The sequence below is a fragment of the Haemorhous mexicanus genome, chromosome 1 (assembly GCF_027477595.1).
Source record: "Haemorhous mexicanus isolate bHaeMex1 chromosome 1, bHaeMex1.pri, whole genome shotgun sequence".
Lineage (NCBI taxonomy): Eukaryota > Metazoa > Chordata > Aves > Passeriformes > Fringillidae > Haemorhous > Haemorhous mexicanus.
In genome coordinates, this window is record NC_082341.1 from 36,056,223 (window position 1) to 36,068,908 (window position 12,686).

The following is a 12,686-nucleotide window of genomic DNA, read 5'->3' on the forward strand; positions in this document are numbered from 1 at the left end:
CCAATGAATTATAAAAACGAGTAGGAAAACATTGGGATGAAGTCTCTTGGAAAATTCATGATTCTTTGCATCAATAATCTTCCAGCGCATCAGGTAATGTGTTGATACATTGCAACCACAAACTGTAAATAAATATTTTCTCTTCTTACCTTCCAGCAAACACTACGGAACCTGCTGCTTCTCAGCTGCCCATTAATCCCCTTCAGCCGTATTGTTGCCAAGTAATTGTTGTTTACAAATAGTTCTTCCCATTCTTTACTGCAAAAGCAAAAGGAATGAACATTTAAACAAACAAAAAAAAAAGCCTTAGCTGATTTAAGGACTATATGACACTATACAATTTTGGATAAGCAGAGGAAAGCAACTTTTTAAAATGTATATATTTAGTTGTGTACCACTTCTAAACGCATGGCTGTTTTTTTGGACACATTTCTTCTTTGGATTTAATGAATATGTAGATCGCTATAATTATGCCAGCTACTGAAATTCATAATGTCTATGGAGGCTATTCCATTTCCTCTAAAATGTTGGTACTGCAGTTCAGTGAATAAACAAGAAAAATGAATATTAATATAAGCACATTCATGTTTCAGCTGTAGACAAAGAAGTACCTATTCCAAAAATATGCAACAGAAAAGTACACTGTTGACTGTATTAGCTCTTCACATGACGTATTTGCTTAAATGAACCTTCTTTTCTTCTTAATGTCAAGCTGGGCAGTTAAGCATCATAGAAGATGACTTTCTTTAACATTTAGTGCTATTTACTGTTGAAATCACTCCTACTTCTTTCTACATGATCAGTTTTAAAATTTTAACAGGTGCTAGGAAATTTAAAAAAACATCAAAAAATTAAAAAGCCTCACTGTATAAACTGTTAAAGGCAAGCTTGAGTACCTTGCAGTACCTATGGCTGACTAGATAAACAACCTAAATATGCCTCCCAGGCATGCAGGCACCAGGGGCCTAACACCTGTGCCTCATTAATATACAAGTAAATCTGCTCTACTGGGAAACAATTGGAAATTAATTGTCCCAAACCATCTACTGAGTTTGAATAAAAGAATTAAACCTGTATTTCCTGCAACTTCTACTGAAATGAATCTCAAGAACAGCTGAAGCCATCTGATAGTCTTAGTAGCCCACGACTTGCTCACAGACTTTTTGCAGCCACTTTAAAATACAAAGGGCAATTTCAAGGTAAGGAGCTGAATTATGTGCAAGGAAATGTGTTTCAGATTTATTTTCAATGCATGTCCTTAAGGTGAAAATCTCCTCCTTCCCTTGTCACATGGGAGACTATTACTTCTCCCTGGGAGACCAAATGAAACCAGGAAGAGGGAAACTACTATTATGACTCCAGGCTAAGATCTCACCACATTTACTCTGCTAAGGAGGGTCATGGAGTGGGTTATACTAAATACCAGCAAACTCTGGTTTTGCAAATTGCCCTAAATATATGCAAGATGAAGTTAGATAGTTTTCAGCCTTTTAAGCTGAGTTGAGAGAGTGAGTTTTTTAAAACAGAATTGTAAGATATTGCTGCTGAGAACTGTAGAGAAATAGACTTTGCAAGACAGGAGATGATGGTCATCTTCCTCTCTGACGGGAGCAAGCTCATGATTCATGCTGAGACCAGAATTCCTGTGTTTGTGAATGTACCACCTCTCAGCTAGGACCATAGCCTTTAAAAAAAAAGTGTTTACTTCTGGGTCTTGATTATTAATTACTTTGAAAACTGAAGGTATTCCAGATAAGAGCAAAGATGCCTACACCAGCGTTAGACTGCAGGGTTTAGGGCTGCCTTTAGCTTTTCCCAGGTGCCAGTACCCCCAGGTGACCAAATGAGCAGCAAGTCATTCCAATGGTGTGGAACAGCTTCCTTCATTCCTCTCACATCCCCCAGTCTCCAAATCAGAAAGACTATCTGGTCATTTTTGTCTCCTTGTCTCCCACACATCCTCACCTTCTGCAGGGAGCTGCCTACGATTGTTTACCACGATTCTGTCTCCTTTAAATACAACGTATGGTATACAGCAGACACAGCTTGAGAGAAATCTGGGCCTTTCTTTCACAGCCACTTATACTTCAGTAACTACAGTATATTATGGCTATCTAAATAACCCTCCTGTTTCTATCACGTATAATATTCTTCATTTGCCATTGTAAATTCTGTAGCATCATTGGCCATTGTAACTCCTGCCAAGCCACCTCCCTAAGGTAGCTATGTTTCAAGAGTGCCACATTCCCCTGTGCACACAACAGGTCAGACTCTGAAGCTATTCACATTGTTCTGCAAGTGGATGACATTCCCACAATGTCTTTGAAAATGCCAGTGTGTCAGCTGAGTTAGCAAAAGGTTTCAACCAGTGCAACTGTGAAAAGAAAGAACAGAGAGGAAAGAAACTCTTCAGGTTATTTTTCTCACCAGCTGCTGGAAGTGATTGCTACACAGTAAGAAAGTAATTTCAACACTTCTGAAATTGTATTAGTGCAGATATTATGCCGTAAAAAAAAAAGAAAAAAAAAGTAATGCAATTCCAAACACGTTTTGAACCAAATTACTTTTAAAACCGCCAAAAGAAATTTGGCAAGATCGTATCTCCTCTGCATTCCCCCTTGGCTGCTAGGATCACAAAAAAAGTTATAAGCAACTGAAAAAGAAATTACTTGGAAGCTGGAATCTGCCTCAGTTTTAGTAGAGCTGAATGATATTTAAAATCCTTTCTGAACAGCATTCACTAATTCATTTCTCAAGTATTTTGAATAAAGACTAATAAATTAAGCTTTACAATTCCAGAGATTTTTAATAGTGATAACACTGTTTAATATGAAGAAGCAATCAATTCTAAAAAGATAAAGTTTAAAATTATATAGCCCTACTATGTAAAATACTATCTAAGAGCCTTGTTAACCCAGGATTGCAGAAAACCCACCGGTCAACATGAAATAAGCGATGAAGATTGGAACTCAAGTCTACCATATTCCATTTGCTTCACTGCAGTGAAGGACTTCAAGAGCTAATAGGAACCACCTAAACTATGAATAAGCACATGCATTTACTTTTAATCAAACTCGGAAATTAAATGCATGATCCTGTGTTATATCACCTGTAGACTGTACAATTAAAGGCAAATGTCAATGTTAATGTTTTCTGATTATTTTGTAAATATTTTTCATTTCAGATTCTTATTTGAGTATCCTGTCTGATGTACTATTGTGCATGTTGTAAAGTCTTCATAATAATAATTAATACATATAATATAAGACCTTGTTGTGGTTTGACACTGGCCCAATGCCAGGCATCCACCAAAGCTGCTCCCTCAACCTCCCGTGCCACAGCTGGGGAGAGGAGAGAAAAAAATGGAGTTGAGATAAGGACAGGGAGAAAACACTTCAAGAGCAAAAGAGCCTCAAAGTTGCAAAGTAAATTTACTACTAACAGAGTCAGAAGAGGATAATGAGAAGTAACAGAAGCCCTTGAAACACCTTTTTCCCCCCCAGCCCCTTACTCCTTTGCACCAACAACGCAGGGAGACAGGGTATGGCGGCTTGCTCAGTTTGTCATCCAAGGTTTTCTTCTGCTGCTCAGGGAGAGGAGTCCTTCCCCTGTGAGGCCATGGGATCCCTCCCATGGCAGACAGTTCTCTGTGAACTTCTCTGGCATGGGTCCATGCTCACGAGCAGCAGCCAAACTGCACCTGCTGCAAACATGAGTCTCTCCCATGGGCACACAGTCCTCCCAAAACTGATCCAACATGGGTCACTCTCTCCACGGGGTGCAGTCCTCCAAGGACAAGCTGCTCCAGCCTGGAAGCAGGGGCTCCCTCCCTCCACCTGGTCACCCACTGGATCACAGCCTCTTCCACGAATCCACCTGCTCTGGTGTAGGCACCTCCCCCATGGGCTGCGGGTGGATCTCTGCATTCCCCTGGATCCCCATGGGCTACAGAGGCACAGCTGCTTCACCATAGATTTCACCACAGCCTGCAGAGGAATCTCAACTCTGGTGCCTGGAGCACCTCCTCCCCTTCCTTCTCCACTGACCTTGGTGTCTCCATGTTTTCTCTTACATGTTCTCACCTCCTTCTCTTCTCTGACTATAAGAAAAACTGTGTGTGCCCAACTTTGATTTTCTTCCTAAATATGTCATCACAGAGGCATTACCAACCTTTCTAACTGGTCCAGTCTTGGCCAGTACCATGCCCATCTTCAGAGCCATCAGGGAGTGGCTCTGCTGGACATGGTGGAAGCTCCCAGCAGTTTCTCACAGAAGCCACCTTTGTGGCCCCCCCTGCTACCAATAACCAGGCCATGGCAAACCAATGCAGACCTGAATGAAAAAGAAATTACTGGACTAATAGTTCTTAAAGAAACTTAATTTCATATGCGTTATCTCTGCTGTCCAATGTAAAAATATCTACTGGCATGAATTAGGGAGAGTTGCATTACTTCAAAGTGGGAAAAGTGCTCAATATGTATGAAAGAAAAAGCAGGCAAATCAATGAAGGGATTAATTCTGCAGGAACTGTTCATAGTTCTCATCTGTTCCTTTCCATCTTTTGAAGCACGCACTTATGCCATAACCACAAGAGTTTAAATCTCTCTGCCAAAGAATTGTATACTGGGGTCTGCTCTAAGACACACACTCTCTTTTTTGTAATTAAAGACACACACTCTCTTTCTTATAAGAAATGAGGTTGACCTCTGAGCAAATAATATATAGAAGTCTATTTTTCTTTCTTTTCAAGAGGATATGATTTGTGGATATGATTGTTGTTAAGGCAATTACAAGCACCAGATTTTCAGATAGAAGCCTGAAGTTTGGAACAGAAATGTTCCTCTCAGTTGACTGTTAGTAGAGATCACAACAAGCAGGACTTTACTCCAGAAAGTCTGAGTAAAATTCTACATGCACTTAAATAGCATTCTTGAAAAGGTATGTGAATCTCTAAGGTCTAACACCTTAGTAAAAGTCACTGGAATCCCACTATTGCTCAGCTATCAAGGAACGAGCAACTATAAACTTTTTCAGAACACACGACATCAATAATCTAACAATATGCCCAGGAAATAACTCTGAAATTCAAATAGTTCCAAGAGCTTTACTGAGGCAACATTGAGCTTGTTCATGTTGGAGAGAGGTAACAAAGACTTTCCTCTATTCACAGGCAGAAGCAGAACACCGGCCTCTGGCTCTGCTGCTAAATTTCAATCTCCAGCATAATGGTAAAACCAATACATCAAGCACAGAGATGCAGAAGAATGCAATGGTAGCCCATTAAGGCTCCTTACAAAATACATACTCAGTTCAGATGAGGAAGAAATACAATTGAGGGAGACTGATATAGCACAGACAGCAATAACTGCTGCTGCTGCATTTACTGATTTAGAGGATAAAGCTGGGGAAATGTAAGAATTCAGATCCTGCCAAAGTCTAAAACTAGTGTTTGAAGTATTTTTGTACCATCATGTTCAGACAACACCAAAACTCTGTGGTAGACACTAAAACCCAGAGAAATGTAAAAATGTGAAGAACGACATGGAACTACAATCTATGTCACTGAAAAAGGGCAAAAGTTTCAGTTCTGGGACTGCAGGGGCTCAGATCTACCAGGTAAATATTACTGTCCATAATACATGTTGAGGTGAAACTGCAGTTTACAAAGAAACCAATACCAATACTGGGTCATCAGATAGTGTGTATCATTATTTTGTCTCGTGCCTTTTTAAAATATTTCATTCTAAGTTTGGAAATACTTTTTTTTTTTTGAGTCCTTGCAGAAACAAGACCAATTTGATATTTACAACAACATTTATATAACAAAGAATATTCTCAGTCTATGGAAGAATACTGCTATATCACAGAAACATTTGCATACATATTTAGGATTTCAATCTAAATCTCAAGCTTATTCAATCCTCTAGACCAATATTAAAGGATAAAACAGATAGCCTCAGAGAGATACAAAGAAAATTCTTGAGCAGTTCTGCTAGTATTGACAAAATCATCTTAAAACAATGGCATATGTGCTTCTAGAAAAGCCAATTTCACATTTTTATACTGGTTTTAATCTTCAGAAAGTGCTTTTTAAAATGTTGAGACCCAAACTCGGCTCCTCAGGGGCACCCAATGAAGCAACAGGCTAGTGAACAGTCCATCAGAAAGAAAACCAATTCTCAAATTATTGTGTCATATGTTTTGCAATATGAGATCTTTATTGATAGAAACATCAAGTATCTATATTTAAGTATTTAAACAGAGGCAACAATTCCTTTCAAACATACTGCATAAAATCCAAGAAACATGCATAGTTTGTATTATTTATTCTGTCATAAAATCAACAGTTGAGAAAAAAGTGAGGCAACTTTCAAGAATGTAATAAAGAGAGTTAATTCTATAAAAACAGAGGAAAAAATCCAATTGAAAGGTAGTATCAAGTAATAAGAAGTAGAGTTTCTAAAAAAATATTTCTGAAACACACACATTTCTATTTGCTACCCTGAAAATCCACTTGACAGCTTTAATGTGAAGGCTTATCAGTCTGCTTGGAAAATACATGTATTTTCCTCTGTTTCTCAAAGTCCTGCCTCAGGATACGTGGCAGAGCTAACAGCCATGTAAGTGTGAATATGCATGGCTGTGTTGCTGGGAGGCTGAACATTCAAAGGGCAGATTTTTCTAAACAGTTCAGGTTTCATCTACTTTTGGCTGACATACAGTTAAAAAGGTTTGTGTGAAGAAAGGTAAAATCACTTTCTTAAGGCAAACATTCCAGCAAATAAAGTTATTAGTTAGCTATGCTCTTTAAGCTACCAGTGAGTGTGCAGCACAGTTTTGGGAACTGAAATAAGGCTGCACTGGCAGCAGGATGCTCTGCCAGCACCCTTCCTCATAGTACTAGGTCTGACGCAAAACCCAAAGATATCTTTCTCCATATTCCATATTTGTCCACTTGGCCTTGGTGGTTCTCAGCCAAAGAGCCAAGTTTGGCCTTTGGAAGGCACATAATTTCCAACCCTTTACCACTTCAGCTCTTACAGAAGAATTCTTGTTACAGCCATTTTGAAGTCTAAATTTCACCAGCACATTTTCCTCTCCTCATTACTTTCTGCATACATTTACAGAATGGTGAGACAAAATGTTGATATTATGTTCAACTATTTTAGTTTTTGTATTGTAACTGAGTTTGACAGTTGCAGAGTCAAAGCTTTGCAGTTTAAATACCCCAATACCTTTGAAATCCTTTGCATGTACATGAGGAACATTACTTCCTACTTCTCCTGACTACACAGTTCTACAGCTTCTGCTGTTTAACCCTTCTGCTCATACCCAAAGCTAGGCAGAGCTCTGTGAGTTGTGTGTGTTCACAACCGTGCAGCCTTCTTATGCAAACATGCATTCGTTAAGGAAGAGAAAAGGTAAGAGCTTCCTGTAGGACACAAGAGAAGTTAAAAGCTACAGCTCTACAAATCAACCAACTAAAAACCAGATGTAATAATGTCTTATGATACTCAGATGGAACCTCGAGTACTTCTGTTTGTGGCCATTAGCTCTGATTTGTTGCTGTCACTGAAAAGAGCTTGTCTCTGTGTCCCTTCTACCCTTCACTTAGATACTCACAGACTTCAGAAAGATGCCCCGAGCCTTCTCTTTTCCAGGTTGAACATTCCCACCTCTCTCAATTTTTTTTTTTTTCCCTCAGAGAAGAGCTGCTCCATTTCCTTCACTATCTCAGCAGCCCTTTTCTGGCCACTCTCCAGTATGCCCATGTCTTTCTTGTAAAGGGGAGCCCAGCACTGGACACAGCACTCCAGGCAATCCCCCTGGATTACAGGGAAAGGATTACTAATTCTGGTCTGCTGGCACCACTGCTCCTAATGCATCTCACTGCAAGGAGCACTGATGACTCATCTTCAATTTGGTGCCTGCCAGGACCCCCCAGGTCCTTTTTCCAGCCCCCAGCATATCACCTACTTCTCCATCTTCCTGGGGCCAGGGTGTGGCTAACTCGCCCATTTCCCTGAATCCTCCTTCTTAGCCTTCTTGAAAATCTCCCCCTGTCCGAAGTCACATCTCCCAATTGCCATGAAAGTCTGAAGGTTATTGAGAGTGAAAAAGTAGAAGAAATTCATAATGAACACCACTTTAGGCATTAGTAAAGGAAAATATTGCATCAGTTGATTGTGGTGTCATGCATGCTGATTTTCAAGTACAACAGAATATATCAGAAGTGAACTGAAATTTTCACTTGCTTTCCATGGATTTTAGAGATTACCATTCTCTTTTCCATGGTCTCTCTTCACAATCTAAGTCTTTCCTTCTTGCAGCCAATCCATAAAAAAAAAGCATTCCACCAACAAAAGGTGTTGGTAACTCAATCCTTCCTTTCTGATTCTCTGTCAAAACCATCTCAAGCTTTAAGCAAATGTCTTAAATTTGCTTTTCCCTATTTCATTGCATTAAATCCGAAATCAAGTCCATATTAATATCTCTATGTCTTTAGAAAGCAATATAATTTTCATTGGAAAAGATCAAAAAATCCAAAATATATGTGTTGAAAAGGCTGTATCTTAGAAAAAGTGTACTGAATGTGGGTTTTCAGTTCCTTAATCACAATTTCTTCTTCCTTGTTTTATGATATCATTCACCAATTCCTTAGAACACCAGGCAAGGAATGCAGCAAGGATCAGCTATGGAAGGAAGAAGTAAATAACACAAAATTGACAAGAAAGAGATGGAAATAATGTAAGTCTCCTTAAAAGGAAAAAAAAAAAAAATGCAATTTTAAAGAATTCAGAGGAAATCAGAAATCTTCTAAGCTTTTAATAGGTGTAACAGTGATCTTCCAGGTTTTGGAGTAAAAAAGAACTTATTGGAGGAAACCTGTGATCAGTGAAAACAGTCACTTTCTCTTGTTGGAAAAAGGAGATTGCAAGATGGAATTCCTAACAGCATCACAAACTGACAAAATGAGAGTACTGGCACAGATTACCACATATAGAGAAAGATTCTTAGCACATTATGAACATGATCTTTCAGAAGAATCAAGGAGAGAGTTTACAAGCTCCCAGACAAAATTAATTCACACTGAAAAGGCCTCTTTGCACATAAATGGAATCAACTGGAACAGAGCCTAGCAAATGGTTTAGGATAAAACAAAATTAATATGGATACCAGTTTTACTGCTTCCTTGTGGAAAGAGAGAAAGGATCCAAGTGCTGTGAATTCTCCTTGCACTATGGAGTGGAGTGGCAGTGACAATTTCACTGCATTGCCTTCTGTATTTAATTTTTCTTATTTCAAAATAATCAAAAAACTCATAGAAACAAGCTTGTTCTTTACATCTCTTGATTATGTGTGGACACACAGTGAACAAAATCAGGAAAAATAAAACCATAATTGCACAGGAGTGGCTTAAAATTAAAACAATAAAGTACCATTGTCTGTGCATGAACAAGACTAGATAGGCTTGTATAGATGCCTCCTAATAGAGTAAGACAAAGTTTTCCTTAAGGTGAAGGTATGTAAGTTGCACACATCTTCACAGTATGCTTAAAATGTAAGGACAGAGGCCATGTAGCCACTTCTGGCTCAACTGCCAACAAGTGTCAAAGGGCAACCCAAGTGGTTTCAGCACCACTTTTGGAAGCAGGAAGAACCACGGAGGAACAGCTTGCACCCCTTGCCGTCTTTCTTCTGTACGCTCAGTGCCCGCAGTTGGCTGGCACACAAGAAATGCCTCAGCCAGCAGGACCACATTGCCTTTCTGCATCAAGGAAGGAAACATCTGGTAAGCAGAATCTGTAAGAAGTCAGGGGGAGAAAATGGAATACAAAAGTCTTTCTTACACTAGATCCTCTGACTGTTTAAATATGAGCAGAAGAAGGAATACACCTTGTCTACTCAACCCACAGCTTTGAGCAATCATCATTTGTCATGAAATTTAAGCCACAAAGGAAAGAACTTTATTTTGATACATGGGGTAAGAATTAAACATATATATTATATATATGTATATATATATATATATATATATATATATATGTGCTGAGATGTATTAAGAAATTATCCAACATAGAAGTCATGGGTCTCTGAATCATAAAGTAAGTTCATACACAAGTATGAAAAGTGAGCTTTTTTAGGCTATATATTTATTAGAACCAGTATTAATGTACAAATCCACCTTGAAAGAAAATAAGTGTCCTTGAGATGTTAGATTCTATCAGCCAAATTGAATGTCTGCATCAATGGCTCTCCCTAAAAGTCATAATTAGGTCATTAAAATATATTTAGAAAAATAGCCTGTAAAATAAAGTTAAAAAATACTCACCTTCATTTTATTTCATAGGTCACTGTTATACCATCTAATAAGATAATTAAAAACATGCAAGCAGCTGGTACTGAGGCTAAACAGATTAATGTAATAGTCTGTAGTCATATGTGCTGGCAAGGGGTTCACCTCTTTGGCGAGGAGAAGGTCAGCTGCCCTTGGGAAGGGAGGAGAAAGACAGTATTTCTACTTTCCAGTGGCACTGCATTGCAGATACTGAAACTAAAGACCCATATCTATTTTCCTTTTCCTTTTGGTGAAGTCCAGGCCATTTGACATCCAAAAAAGGCTTTAACCATGGCAGTAAAACAACACAGTAGAGCAGAGCTGAAGTATTTTCCTTACATTTAAAAGCTGAAAGTTATTATATGTCTAAATCCTTGTTCAAATGTTTCTAATAGTGAACTTCTAATTTTGATTACATGCTTCTAGGAAAAAAAAATTGTAATTTCTTATTAGTAAAGCTTCTTCCCAAGTACACAAAGAATGCTTCCATCAGAGCATGAAGACCAGATAGAAAATTCTCTGTGACCTGACAGGATGCATTCACAAACTCAAAGAATATTTAGAAATATATGCCAGTCACATGTGCTTTTCACTTACATTACTTACAAACTTTATCACCTGAAGGGAAATGCTCACAATCTGAACACATGCAGCATTACATCTGTGCTATGCTGTGCTTGTGATCAACACAAGCAAGAGTCACAAACTCTAAGGTGACACCTTCATATTAAAAATAAAACCATACAAGTAGTTCTGGAGCATCGTAAATATTCCAAAGAATAATGATATGTCATCCTTTATTAACACATATACTTGCAGTCTTGTACTGGATAGTGTAAAATTGTCCTTTAAAACAGAAAATGTGGAAATCAAGCAACTTCTCCTGGGGTTTATTTTTTATTGTGGTAAAAACAATGCTTTTAAGAGCATTTTAATAACAAAACTTACTAATATTCAAATACTTTTGGAGTCACCTCTTCTAATTAAATTATAAAGGCCTATTACTGACAAAATCTTAAGCAACTTTTGTTTCAGCAAAAATTTTCAATACAATTTTTCATGTATTAACCTTCTGCATATGTATGACATCTACCATGATTCAAAGATGCCTTTGCCTCTTTTAGGGCAAAAATTCATTAGCCAGTCTTTTTAAAAATGATAGACTGAAATTCATTGGGTAAACAAGACTGTCATTAATTTTATCAAATTGCTAACTTACTAAAACAATAATCCTTGACAGTATCCTAAAATAGGTCAAAATTTCTAAGGAGTCTTTAAAGAAATAACAACCATCTACCATCATTACCTTTCAAGATAGTTTAGGATTCACTTTTCACCTTTCATAAGGTGTTAGATGTTCAATTTTACTTAACATGCAGTCCAGAACTATAACAATCAAAACAATATCCAACCAAACCATCAAATTTACAGCCAGTTTCACTAGATCATAGGAATTACTTGCCACTGAGAAACAAATATACATTTTACATCTCAAACACTACTACTAAATAATGGTGATAGCTTGCCAACTATGAAAAGTCAGAAGTTAGTTTTATTTATATGTCTACATATACACCTCTCCAATACACATACACACATATATGTATCTTTTTTACTATTTTGCCTTTAATTATATCAATAATACTTTGGCAATGAGATATGGGACTCGTCTTAAAAGAAGAATTAATTTCAGTTTTCTAAGTTGGGGTCTTTGACAGAATATGAGTATTATTCAGTGGAACTTGTAGTCAATGTCATATTTATTTTGTGCACTTTGGACTAAGGAATACACAGATACAAAGGCCAGCTTTAACCTCCACTTAATCTGTGGAGCATTAAAGAGTCACTAAGCTTTAGGCTGATTTAGGTTAAAGGTACCATGCTCTATCCTCTCAATGGCTGTCCATGCTAGCTACATTCCCTGCACTGGCACCGATACCATGGGAGGCTTTGGCAGGAGGAAGTCATCAGGAAGCTCTCCGAGCTAAGAATGAACAGGTTGGGCTGGGTTATCTCCCTGGACTAGCTCCCTGAGACATGAGTGCTACTGGCCTGAGTGGAGCAGGGACCCCAGCTCCACAGCTCACACTCTCGTGGAACCAAAGTCTAGCTAAAGCTGGCTACTTCTTCAAGTGTTGCCACTTGGCAGGTACAACAGCTGGTGCTCTTGAGTTGAAGACTTTCAGGAACAAGTTTCCTGGCTTTAATGGTAGAGAGAGCTCTCAACTTTCTTTTGCTGATCTGGTTAAATTCTGTCTTGCCTACTTTTGAGAGACTGATTTGTGGTCTCTCTAGCTACATATGATTCACACCTAAAAAACATTAAGATTATACTGGGCAGTATTTT

General features: G+C 38.2%; 1 protein-coding gene across 2 annotated transcripts in view; it reads right to left on the reverse strand.

The window, feature by feature from the left end:
• The window catches only part of TBC1D5 (TBC1 domain family member 5), a 317,365-nt gene that overhangs the window by 142,974 nt on the left and 161,705 nt on the right, over positions 1-12,686 (reverse strand). For both annotated transcript variants that reach the window (XM_059845995.1, XM_059845985.1), the window contains one exon: positions 150-258. In XM_059845995.1, coding sequence (XP_059701978.1) covers positions 150-258 — 109 coding nt within the window. The remainder of the gene's footprint in view (positions 1-149; positions 259-12,686) is intronic.